An 11,902-nucleotide genomic window follows, 5' to 3' on the forward strand; every position below is an offset into this window, starting at 1 on the left:
AGGTCCAGCTAAAATCCAAAGCTCTGAATCAGCGCCTGTACCAAAAGAAATGAACCCAGAAATCAGCTTGGCTCATCCAGAGGTGCTTTGGGATGGAAGGAGGGGCACAGCACCTGCACCTGTTGGGGTGCAGCTCCAGGGCACCAGTGCAGAACAGGGATGAGGTTAGAAATTAGGGAATTAGGGAATAATGGGAATCTCACAGCTGCACGATGGTGCTGATAACATCAGCCTGTTACAGCTTTGTTCAGTGACACATCCCAAATTGGGACGTGCACGTCATAAATGCAGGTGAGATCACTTTATATTCATGCACTCACTCTGCAGAGAAAGTTGTTGTAGCAATAAGTGTAAGAATTGCCTCAGAAAAGAAAAATTCTTCTTTAAATTCTATTAAAATCACCTCCACTCTCAGCCTAAGCAGGGATTTCAAAATCACAAAGATGTACACCCAGATTTCACTATTTTCTGAAATAGAACAGTGGTACTATTTTAATTTAAATGAGTCTTTCCTTGGTTTCTCCTCTCTACACTTTCCACTTAACTATATCTATCTATCTATCAAAACCTACAAAATATAGATATATATTTATATATGTTACATAGAAATATTTAATACATATGTATTTCATATATATATATATATATTTAAAATATTTTAAGTATGTTTAATTTTCAGTAATTAATGGCAAGATCCATCTAGGCAGGGAATACCCTGCAGGCTACCCTGGGCCAGTGGCTATTGTGGATGCTGTGGTTAATAAGGCACCTACAAGGGAATGATGAGGAACTCAAATCCCTTTCTAAACTGGATTACCGGACCCTGGCTTCCCTTCAGACAAGGGAAAAATCATGTTTATTCCACTTACTTCATTGGCCATAAATGCAATTCCTAGAGGACACCTCATCTAGATGTGCTTTCTCCTGCTCCTTCCATTTCATGTTTTACACAGCCAAAGACAAAACTATCAAATCAGTGCAGTTTCCTGTAACAGGTTTTTTCCCACGTTTTAATGACTGTAACAACCAGAGAGTTCAGAAATAGGCAGTTTTTATTTCAAAAACAAATCTGAGAGAAGAGAGGAGCTGCTAAATTGGGTCAGTGATCCACGTAGCCTGAGGTCCTGGTCGTCACGGTGGGGAGCTGCTGGAAGTTCAGGAAAAAACCACCAAAGGACAGAGCATGGAGTGATCCCTCCCAGTGCACTCCTCCTGCAATCAGACTTCCTTCCAATTGCCTCCAGACCACCCTGGTTAGCAACCACTGAAAGCTGCTCTAATAAAAATAGATCTCATTTCTCTCCAAATCCTTTTAATACCCTTGGCCTCCCCAGCATCCTGTGACGAGCTCGACACTCAAACCAAACCAGTGCTGGGGTTTTTTTTCGCAGGGAATTACATTCTTTTGGAAAGCTGCTGCTTGCTAACGTTGCTGGGATGAGCCTGTAGATGATCATGGGGGAGAGGCATCGGTGGCAGGGTCAGATCCTTCTGTTTTGGAGCCAAGCTGCAGGTTTGGAACCGGCTGGGCAGCCTCGTCCCTGCGGGGAGAACAAGGATGCTGAGTTGGTGTCCCTGGCCAGGAGGAAGGACAACACCCCCACCCTTTCATTTCCCCACCATGAGGTTGATTTGGGAGCAGATATGAGGTGGAGCTGATGGGAATTGTGTCAGCACTGCCAAATGGAGCCTCCCTGGGGTGGTTCCAGAGCTGGCTGGGACTGTCTGGACCTGCAGAATGTGCTCAGTTTGGGTTTTATCCCAGGCTTGCCCTGCTGGGTCATTTCCTCCACCAGGCAGGTCTGGACAGCTCGAGAGGGGAGGGAGCAGGAGCTGCAGGTTCAAGTTCAAGCAGCAGGTATTCTGCACTTTTGGCCTGTTTTATGTGCTTTAAACAGGTCTGGTTTTCAGAAAGAGCTGAGCTCTCCGTCTCCTGAAAGCCACTTATGGCATTTGCTCCGACAGGCCAAGGATTGGTGTTTATTTTACAAAGCAAACGAAATGTCAACAACAAAGTTTGCCTTTTTCTTTCATGAGAGCAAAGACTCCACATGGAAAAGGCTCCAGGGAAAGAGGGACAATCATGTGGCAGGAGGAGCAGCACTTCACTGAGAAGGGAAGCACGTTCTTTGTGGATATAATTTTGCCCCTAACAGAGCAACTCCTGTGGGGATTTTCTGAACATTTATCTGTTCAAATAAATCCTGTCCACAAAAACCCTTGAGTGAGCAAGTTTCATCCTGTAAACTGCCTCTGTTTGCTCCTTTATTTCTATAATGAGGCAGATTTTCTAAATAAGAGAGTGTCCAGAATGGACCATCCTACAACCCATAAACCTGTATGGAGAGCTATATAAAACCCACATAAACCTATATAACAAACAAATTTCTGCACCCATTAAGTGCTTGTGCAATTATTCCTTTTCAAATAATATATAGAGTTCTTGCCAACTTAATAAACACATTAAGCACTAAATGAGCAACATTTTTTTACATCAGGTAAAAAAAAATAAAAAAAAAAAAAAAAAAAACCAAACAGTGCATTTATGCTTCAAATATCTATGGAGCTGTAACCATACAAGTCAATATAGGTGGATGGGAATTTTTTACCTCTTCTTGCCTGTCATTATTTTACCTGTAATAAAATTCCACCAGGCCCCAGCCTGGTGTTGACCCATTGAGTTGGAAATTTGCAATGCACTCGTGGAAAACTCCCCTCCCTGTCAAGCCATTGTACACCACAGGACAGGTCTGCTTGTCCAGAGCTGCAGAAACATCAAAGCTTTTGCCACCTTGGAGAAGAGTAAAAAAGGGAACAACGTCAACAACATTCAGTAGTATTTTATCTCAAAGAAAAATTCCAATATCTATTATCTTTGTGTATGGAGGCTTTTATGCTTTTCTGAAGAATGATAGTTCTGTCTGCTTTGTAAATCAAATAAACTGATCATCCATTATTTCCAGCTGAATCCACCTCATAATGTTTTGACACCCCCAAAAAAGTGGAAATCACTATTTTACGTGGATCGGCACAAGCCACAGCCATCACAAACATAAATCTGTAACTCTCCCTCCGGAACCTGTGGCCCTGATCCTGCAGTGGACACATTTCACCCAGGACACACCACACCTATAATTCAATTTAGGCAGGGAAGTTCCCATGGGCAGTGGGGTTGAAACCAGAGGGGGGTTGAACCCTTCCAAATCATAATTTTATGGTTCTAAGTAGATTTCTCAGGGTGTAAGATGATGATGCATTCCCCAGGATCACAGGGAATCTCATGGAAGAGCCTTTCCTCCACTAAAGGAACTGCATGCCAAGAAATGGAAGGAGATGCAGCTGGATTGTGTTGAGCTTACCAGCAGTAAAACTGACTCCATACTGGTCCTGGATAATCCCATCCTCAGCCAGCTCAGCCAGGGAGGCGTTGGACCACTCAATGCCAGCCTTCCTCCCATCAGGAAAAAACACGTAACCTACAGTGAGGCTGAAGGGGAGAGAAATGGAGAAGGTTTAAAGTTCAACCAAAACTCAAATGCACCAGAACAATGGCAAGAGAGAATTGGGACTGCTCTGCCTGGAGAACAGAAGGCTCTGGGGGCTTCCAAGAGAGCTGGAGAGGGACTTTGGAAAAGAGCCTGGAGTGCCAGGAAAAGGGGAAATGCTTCCCACTGCCAGAGGGCAGGGTTAGATGGAATATTGGGAAGAAATTCTCCCCTGTGAGGATGGTGAAGCCCTGGCACAGGTTTCTCAGAGAAGCTGTGGCTGCCCCATCTCTGGAAGTGTCCAAGGCAAGGTTGGATGGGACTTGGAGCAACCCTGGGGCCATGGACATTGGCCTTTAATCCTCTGGATGCAGAGAACACCAATCAGCAAGGCAGGGCTCCTGTGGAATGCAGACTACAGTCAGACACACCTTCCCAAAGAGCTGGAAGTGCCCAATTTGTACCTCTAAATCATCCAGACAGACAGGCAGCTCCATCAGCCCTCAGAGGGGAAAGGAAGCAAGGCAAGGTCAAAGCTGTCCTTGTCACTGACTGCAAATGAAAAACTGGGAGCAGGCAACAGGAGGGTGTGGATGGAAATTGGGCTGTAGAGGTTCAAAGCAAGAATCTGCACACAGGTATCCTGCAGAGCAGCTTTTGCCACCTCTGAGATGAGTGTTTTTAGCAGCATGAAGTTCTTTGGTCACTTACTGAGTTGTGGTGGCTGGCATGTTAATAACTGTTAAATGTGCTGCAGTCCCATCCTGCAAGAGAGAGAAAGGAAAAGCAGCCAAAGTTGTGCAGATTCATTTCTGAGGGTCCCTCACTGGCTGGACCAAGAAAACACTGGATTGAATTCTGCTTATGCAATGTGCTGTGGTTTCATACTTTAAAGTCCTCTCACTACATCTTCCATGAAAATCTGGCTGCAAACAAATCCAGGAATAAAAACCAAACACATTCAGGACAAATTAAGGACAATGGGAACAACAGAAATTCAGCAGGAGGAGAACACAGGAGGGAAACAAAGCCTGCAAAGAAGTACAAAACTGGTGTACTTTGAGCAGACTTCTCTCCTAACCTGTGTTAATCTATGTCTGGGAGCAGCAGAGAGGGAAAAATGTTAAGAAGGAGCTGGAATCTCCTGATTTTACTAATTTCTCTTCCATCCTTAGGTCTGGACTCTTCATGCTCCACTTGGGCTGCTCTGAGGCAAATTTAAGCCTCCTCTGATGCTATAAATGTACAGACACTCAGGGTAAGAGGACTCCAAACTTCAATAAACTTCTTAATGAAGTCAGCTGGCTTTTAATTAGGGGCAGAACAGCCACAGGGGCAGAACAGTCACAAGTCTTTGAGTCTTGAAGAACTGAATAGCAGGGAGAGGTTGGTTATACACACTGTGGTGCCAAAGCTCAGTAAAAGGCACATGATAAATCAGGATTTGCACAAAAGTGGGATTTTCCAAGCTGGGAAGAGAACTTTCATTCTGAATTCAGTCTAAATTCCTGTAACACTGCCTGTGATAGAGAGCTTTGATTTATGCCTGGCTTGGCAAAGGAAATGCTTTTCCAGGAGCATCTGCTGGGCTTGGCTGGCAGCTGGCAGGGGCAGCCCTCAGCATGTCCCTGGGCTCTGTGCTGCCAGCAGCCACAGCACTGCCTCTTCCCCACACAGCACAGCAGAGAATTATGGCTCAGCACAGGCAGAAATATTTGCTGACTGCTGTCACAAAGGTTTAGGATGCTTTGAACACCTCAGGCTCCCCATTGATGGGAATCAGCAACTCCACGGAGTGCTGGGACCTTGAAGCAGCTGAGAATCTCTCCTGTAAAGCTGCCTGCCTAATTCTTCTTGAAAAAGCCAAAATAAACTGTTTCAAGTTATCAAACAAGTTTTGCTTCAATCAGTGTAGGAAAATGTCAGTTTTTACACACATAGCTCTGCTTTTGAGAGCTGCTCCCAACACTGATCTGGGCTAATGGTGCCAGCAGTAAGCACTTCTGATTGTGCACCACTGATGTTCCCAAATCCTTATTTCTGGATACTCAAATCTGTCTCAGAAAAAGCTCAGAAAAATTTCCTGGTTGAATAGCACATTGCCACGTTAATACCTACTTCAAAGTGTGCCAAAATCATGACATAACGGGAAATCTCAGCCCAGTTCCGGACACCTGCAAAAAAAAAGGAACAAAATCTCCCAATCTGAAGTTCAGGTTTGTTTTTACCCTTAATTTATGAGTATATTGTTGTTCATATCCCAGCCACAGGTCAGTATTATGGTGTAAATTATTTCATGTGCACAGCAATGCTAAATGGGTATCAAGGGAGAATTTTGTATCCCCTGTCTTATTCACAGGTCAATTAAAAAACAGATTAAACCCAAAAAGTCTATGATGGTAATTGCTGGAAATAGACTGGGATGATAATTGGTTTAATGACTGCTAAAGGAGTCATTGGGACATGTGTCTCTCAAGGAGCCTGAATGGCACTTTAAGAGCTGGATTCATCCTGGGTGTTGGTTGTTGACCTTAATGGTATTATTCAGAAATCTGATTTGGATCAACTTACAAAATATTGCAGACAAGACAAATAATTTTTAAAGGATGTCTCTGCTGAGCTTTGGTGTCTGCCTTATCTATCCTATTCAATGTCAACTCCTCCAGTACGAATTCTGCCTGTACACCTTGAAGTACCTCTATAAGGTGGAAATTCACTGAAGGTTTTATGTCTTTATACATTTTTTATACATTCCTGAGAAATGTGAACAAACAGTACCTGACTTCCCAATAAGTTTTTTTTGGATTAAAAAAATACCCAGTGACTGATAACGTGGTAAGCAATGTATGTCCCTAAAACAGTGATGGCATTTCCTCTGGAATGTCTTAACTTCATGTTAAAATAACTGGTTATTTTAACAGATAATCCTCAATCTCAGTGCCCTGCCAGTGCCAGCTACAGTGCAGGTATTCCCAAGGGAGGGAATTCTTCCCAGTGCTGTTACCATAGGAGTGGCTCCGAATGCCTTTGAGGGACAGTTCAGTTTTCCCATAATTTCCTATTTCAATCTCTCCAACAGACTGGCCCCACTGCTCGTGTCGGAAATGCTGCTTCCTTTGTCTGCAAGAAACAAAGGAGTGGATCAGCACAGGCAAGATCTCCAGTTCTCCTCAAGAAGCCTCAATGCCAATCTGATGGATTCACCTCCCAAAATGAAGGATATTTCAGAGCATCTGGACCGTGGCTATCCTGGATTTAACACATCAGTTTTACTGTTACATAATGAGACCCCTGAGAGTGAAACAACAGCAAATTCTCACCCTGACAGAATATAAAATCATTCTTTGTTTGAAGCAATGCTGGGCTGCCAAACAGCTGCTGCTCAGAACTCAGCAGGTATCAACAAAACCCACACATTATTGATATACATAATTTCTGCTTCTACTTAGACAACACACCATTGATTCTTTTCTTTTTAGCTCTCCAGAGCTTGTATAGTATTTAAAACACCCACTTCAGGTCCTTTCTCACAAGATTATATTCCTTTTCTTAGCTATCCCTGGAACATTGACTTTGGAAGCTGCCTTAATCAATGAAAAAAAAGAAAGAATAAGGAATATTGCTGATGCTGAAGGTGTCACTCAGATATCAGGAAGATCCCATGTGTGGTGTGGCATTGAAACCAGGAGCCCTGTCCTTTAATAGAGCACTCCAAATTAAACCTACCTCCTAAAATCAACCAGACCTTGAAGAGAACTGTTGAAAAAAAAAAATTATTAACAATGAATTAAGAAGACATTAATCTTGCCCCTCACTTTTTGACCCTCTGGAAGAGCTGGATGGTCCACGGCTCCTGGGCTAAAGCACGAGCAAATGTGCTGGGGTTACTGTCAACATTAAAGTTAAAAACATCTGTGGAGTTCTCCCACCTAGAAAAAGAGAGAGGAGAAAAAAAAAAAAAAAAAAAAAAAAGACATTATTAACATTCAGCTCATGCTAGGCCAAGCTGTGCACTTGCAACTTTGACAGAGGCAATCTTTGTGTTTTATTGGAAAATTCTGATTTTCACCATTTTAAATGAGCCAAGAGTTTACCGTACATCCCAAAGCAAAGATGAAAATCTTACTGCAAAGAGAATTTAACTGGGACAAGCTCTCCCTCCTCTTCACTCCACTGCTGTCTGTAGGATCCTTTCCTGCAAGGCAAAGCACTAGAATTTTACATCACTCCTAAACAAACAACAAAATGTTTCTTACATGTTTGGAATTGGGAGGAATAGAGGAATCTATAATACTACACACCACCTGATATATTTTCATTCCTTAAATATCAACATGTCTTAGTTACCAAACAGCTTTTGGTTCAAGCTGATTAAATTTAGGATGAATTAAATCTATTTCCAGATAGTGCTGAAAAAGCCTTGGTTTTATGTGTAGATAAATGAAATGAGGGAATGCTGCAGTACCTGAGTAATCCATCAAAATTTATCTTCCAGCACCTTTGGGGCTTCAAGTATTCCATAGTGAGTCCTCCTCCACTCCAGATTTCTTTGGATTCATCTCTCACCATCATGTTTGGATGCTGTGGGTGCTAAAAAGAGGAAAACATTTGCTTAATTCAGTTCTGAGGATGCCACAAAGCAGTCTTGTTATACTCAATATTACTAAAAGCCCAAAATAATGCACATCAATCCTCTCTTTTTTTTTTCTATTTTCTCCAAATAGGATTTCTCCTGCTTTTTCTGGTCATGGCTACTTAGTGAAACAGATTTGTGAACATAAAGAGAGTGGAGTGCAAACAGATTTATGTCAGGTCTTCTCTCCTTCTTCCCTATGTAGCCAGCTCTTAACAAACAAAGAAAATCCCCAGGCAAAAATCTGATTAATAATATCTGATTAAGCTTTCTTTTCAGCAAGAATGAAGCAGATGTGTATAAAACTCCCTAAAAGCTTTCCCTTCTCTCTTAAAGAGGCAATTCCACATGGTTCTTATAGCCTTAAGATTAAAAAAAGGGGGGAAAAACCAACCATAAGCAGAAAACGGAACTCATTACCCAAGTGCTGCACCTGATTGGAAAGACTGGATGCTCAAAGTCTTTCTGGGGGATTTAATAATCCACTTGTTAGAAACAAATCTGTTTTGTGGAGATTATGGGAAGGGGGAATGGGTGTCAGATCCTACTGAAAAAGGGACATCCCCAGTACTGTGACCAGCTCTACCCCTCCTTTAGACACAGCACTGGTGTGAAGATGCAGAGAACACAAACTTTGGCTTGGGTTCCCATTACAGGTTCAGGAAAGGAGTTAAACTCTGTTCCTCAACATCATCCCACATCCAGCACTCACTTCAAACTCGCCTATCCCGTCCAGCCTCAGGAAGAGCCACATCTCACAGAGGCCAGCGGGGCGCCTGGCCAGGCGAGCGATCACAAAGGTCCTGTTGGTCTCTGCAAAGCCGGTGAAATACAAGGAATCCAGTGCCTGGGGAAAGGGAAATGGATTTCAGCTCCAGCTGGAGGCAGGAAAGGGCGGGGAGAAGGGCAGAGATCCTTTGTTTTTCCATAGGGTTTTGCTCAGGGATCAAATTTTACTTTCGCTTTTTGTATTCCCATTGCAGGCACCCCCAGAACAGCCGGAGAGCTTGGCAAAGCAGCACTGAAACCTCAGCCAAAAGACAGCAGAGCTCAAAAAAACGGAGTTAGGCAGTGAGGGGGGTCAGGCAGCAAAATACAGGGAACGGGAACCCTGAGGCATCGCCAGGGGGACACAGGAATGCAGGGGATGCAGTGGGGTGGAGATGGAGCTGGTGTGGGTCCAGGGAAGTGTGAGCCCAAAGGGGAAAAGGTGCTCTGAGGGATTAAATTTAATCCTGCCGGGGATGGGAGCTCCAAGACTGGGGAACTCAGGGATGCCGGGGATGGGAGTCCAAGGGGAATGCCCGGGATGGGAGTTCCAAGGGGGATACCGGGGATGGAGTGCCAGGAGAACAGGGAGAGATGATGGGAGTGGCAGGGATGGGGGGCACAGGGATGCCAGGATATGAGAACAGCATGTCGCACAAGCGGATCCTAAGGAAGGAGGTCCCAGGGAAGGGGGTCCCAGGGAAGGGGGTCCCAGGGAAGGAGGTCCCAGGGAAGGAGGTCCCAGGGAAGGGGGTCCCAGGGAAGGAGGTCCCAGGGAAGGAGGTCCCAGGGAAGGGGGTCCCAGGGAAGGAGGTCCCAGGGAAGGGGGTCCCAGGGAAGGGGGTCCCAGGGAAAGAGGTCCCAGGGAAAGAGGTCCCAGGGAAGGAGGTCCCAGGGAAGGGGGTCCCAGAGAAGAGGGTCCCAGGCCACTCACATGGGGGTCAGCGCGGAGCGGGCGCGGCCGGCGGGGCTCGGCGGTACCCGCGGCCGCTCGCTGCCTGCAGGAGCCCAGGCAGAGCAGGAGGCAGCCCAGGGCCCAGCGCTTCAGCGGCACCCAGGCACCGGGACCGGCAGCTCGTCCGGCCCCGAGCAGCGCCAGCAGAGCCGCGGCCACCAGCGCCAGCACCGCCGGGACCGCCAGGACCGCCGGCATCGCGGCTGCGGAGCGCGGGGTGCGGAGGATGCGGGTGCGGAGAGATGCGGGATGCGGGTCGCCCGGAGAGATGCGGGGTTGGTTCCAGCCCCCTCCCAAACCCCGCCTCGGGGCTGCGTCCCGGGATGGATCGCGGTCATTTCCGCGAGGGGTTTGTCCAGCTCTGGGAAGTTGCATTTGCAACGTTTTTGATTACGTGTTTTTTTGTTTTTTTTTTTCGACTGCGCACTCCAAGGGAAGTTCAGGCAGTTCTGCTGGAAGGACACCAGGGGAAACCCTCCAGTGATGCGGGGCAGAAAAAAAATTGGAGCAGAAACACTGCTCTCTTCCCCGAGCCTCCCAACTCTTTGCTGCAGATCCTGAAGGACAGTCCGTTTAAGATTGGAGAGATGGAATAAGTGTTTCACACCCCACAGGATGCCACAGGGGCGGTGGGTGCCCCATCCCTGCAAACATCTGGATGCAGCTTTGAGCAACTTGGTCTAGTTGAGGATGCCCGTGGCAGGAGGGGAGTTGGGCAGCAAAAAGATCCCTCCAAATCAAACTATTCTGTGATTCTGTGATTTCTGATCCTGTTTTATTGGGCTCTTGGCATAAGTGGGTGTTTCACTTGCTCCCCCTGCCAGCTCCAGCCAACAGGCTGCAGCCCATTTCACTCCAGGAACCAAAAACCCCACCCACAGCAGGCACCTCAGCATCTCTGCAGCATCCCTAGTAGGAACCATTCCTAGAAGCTTTATTTTTGAAGGCTTTTGGCTGATTGTACAAGAGATCTTTTTTATTCCTTTTACAATTAGCTTTTAGTCTCATTTCCCTACACTGAAACAAACCCAGCCTCTCAGGAGAGGTTGAAGCACAGCTAATCTCACTTTGGAGAAAGCTGGGGCTCTCAGAACCTGTGTTTTCTTTGCCTCCTGGGTGTTTGGACTCTCCAAAGTTCTCAGAGGATTCCCTGTTACTTGCAGAAACATTTATTGCCCATTTTTATGCCTTGTTTTAGTTGTGCTTTTATAACCACCTCTGCCCTGCTTTGAGTTTAACGGATCAGTGCTTATAGTTTTTTTCGATTTTCTCCTCTGAATGCAACTTGTTTTTAAGAACCCCCTGAGCTCTGCTGCTCTTTTTTGCCCTTTTCCCCAGTTTGTCCTGACACTGATGTGCACTTACACTGCCTCGGTGATCATGTTTCTATTGTTCCCTCCAAAGCTTTTAGCGCCTTAGATGTTCCTTTCACCTTCTTAAAAAGATTCCTCGGTTTTACACAGCTCTTCTTTTCTGAGACCAGGCACAGCTGTTCTGGTTTGCTTTATTGCTGTCCATGGGCCACATCAAATTAAAAGAAGGGCAGAAGGCACCAGAGATTCAGACAACGAGGCTCAGAAATTAATTTCTGTAAATCACCATTGCTTCAGTGAATATTGAAGGGGCACATTTTAAAATTAAGCACCTAAAGTAGGCAGGAGGCCAATAAGGTTGTTTTCCAGAGAGCCAGAGGGATAATAAGGTTGTTTTCATACTTCAGATCGTGCTGTGGAGGGATTGAAAACAGTCTGAGAGAAAGAGATGTGTCACAGTGTTATCACCCTGCACCTGCAGCACGGCAGATGTGGCTCAGCCCACAGAAAGGCTGCAAAGGGAATGGATTATAAAAAACCAGCTTTTCTTTCCCGCTAGAATTTGAAGACATTATTGACACAAAGCAATAGTTTCTGCAGAAAGATCCACACAAATGACAAACCTTTGGGACTTCACAAACATGCACGTAATTAAATCCTCCTCTGCCCGAGGTGGAAGGGGCTATAACAAATGACAGATTCTTCTAAACTCTTTTTATTTTTTTCGCCAATGCAACCCATGAGCAGC

At 45.5% G+C, this 11,902-nt stretch overlaps 1 protein-coding gene across 1 annotated transcript; it reads right to left on the reverse strand.

The window, feature by feature from the left end:
• Positions 1-1,034: 1,034 nt before the first annotated feature.
• Positions 1,035-10,565, reverse strand: LOC310914118 (uncharacterized protein). The gene is made up of 11 exons (XM_083870036.1): positions 9,821-10,565; positions 8,831-8,965; positions 7,951-8,075; positions 7,612-7,680; positions 7,301-7,414; positions 6,490-6,605; positions 5,604-5,659; positions 4,197-4,249; positions 3,360-3,487; positions 2,635-2,791; positions 1,035-1,541 (listed from the first exon to the last, which is right to left on the reverse strand). The coding sequence occupies exons 1-11, from the start codon at positions 10,214-10,216 to the stop codon at positions 1,454-1,456; spliced, it is 1,437 nt and encodes a 478-aa protein (XP_083726162.1). The 5' UTR covers positions 10,217-10,565; the 3' UTR covers positions 1,035-1,453.
• Positions 10,566-11,902: the final 1,337 nt, after the last annotated feature.

The sequence above is a fragment of the Zosterops lateralis genome (assembly GCF_965231275.1).
Source record: "Zosterops lateralis genome assembly, chromosome: 12".
NCBI classification, from domain to species: Eukaryota; Metazoa; Chordata; class Aves; order Passeriformes; family Zosteropidae; genus Zosterops; species Zosterops lateralis.

Coding starts and splice junctions, on each gene's coding strand:
- LOC310914118 (XM_083870036.1), bottom strand. CDS start 10,216: ATGCAACTTCCCAGAGCTGGACAAACCCCTCGCGGAAATGACCGCGAT. Junction 8,076..8,830: donor ACGGGATAGGCGAGTTTGAA/GTGAGTGCTGGA, acceptor TCCTCTTTTTAG/CACCCACAGCATCCAAACAT. Junction 7,681..7,950: donor AATTTTGATGGATTACTCAG/GTACTGCAGCAT, acceptor TTTGCCTTGCAG/GAAAGGATCCTACAGACAGC.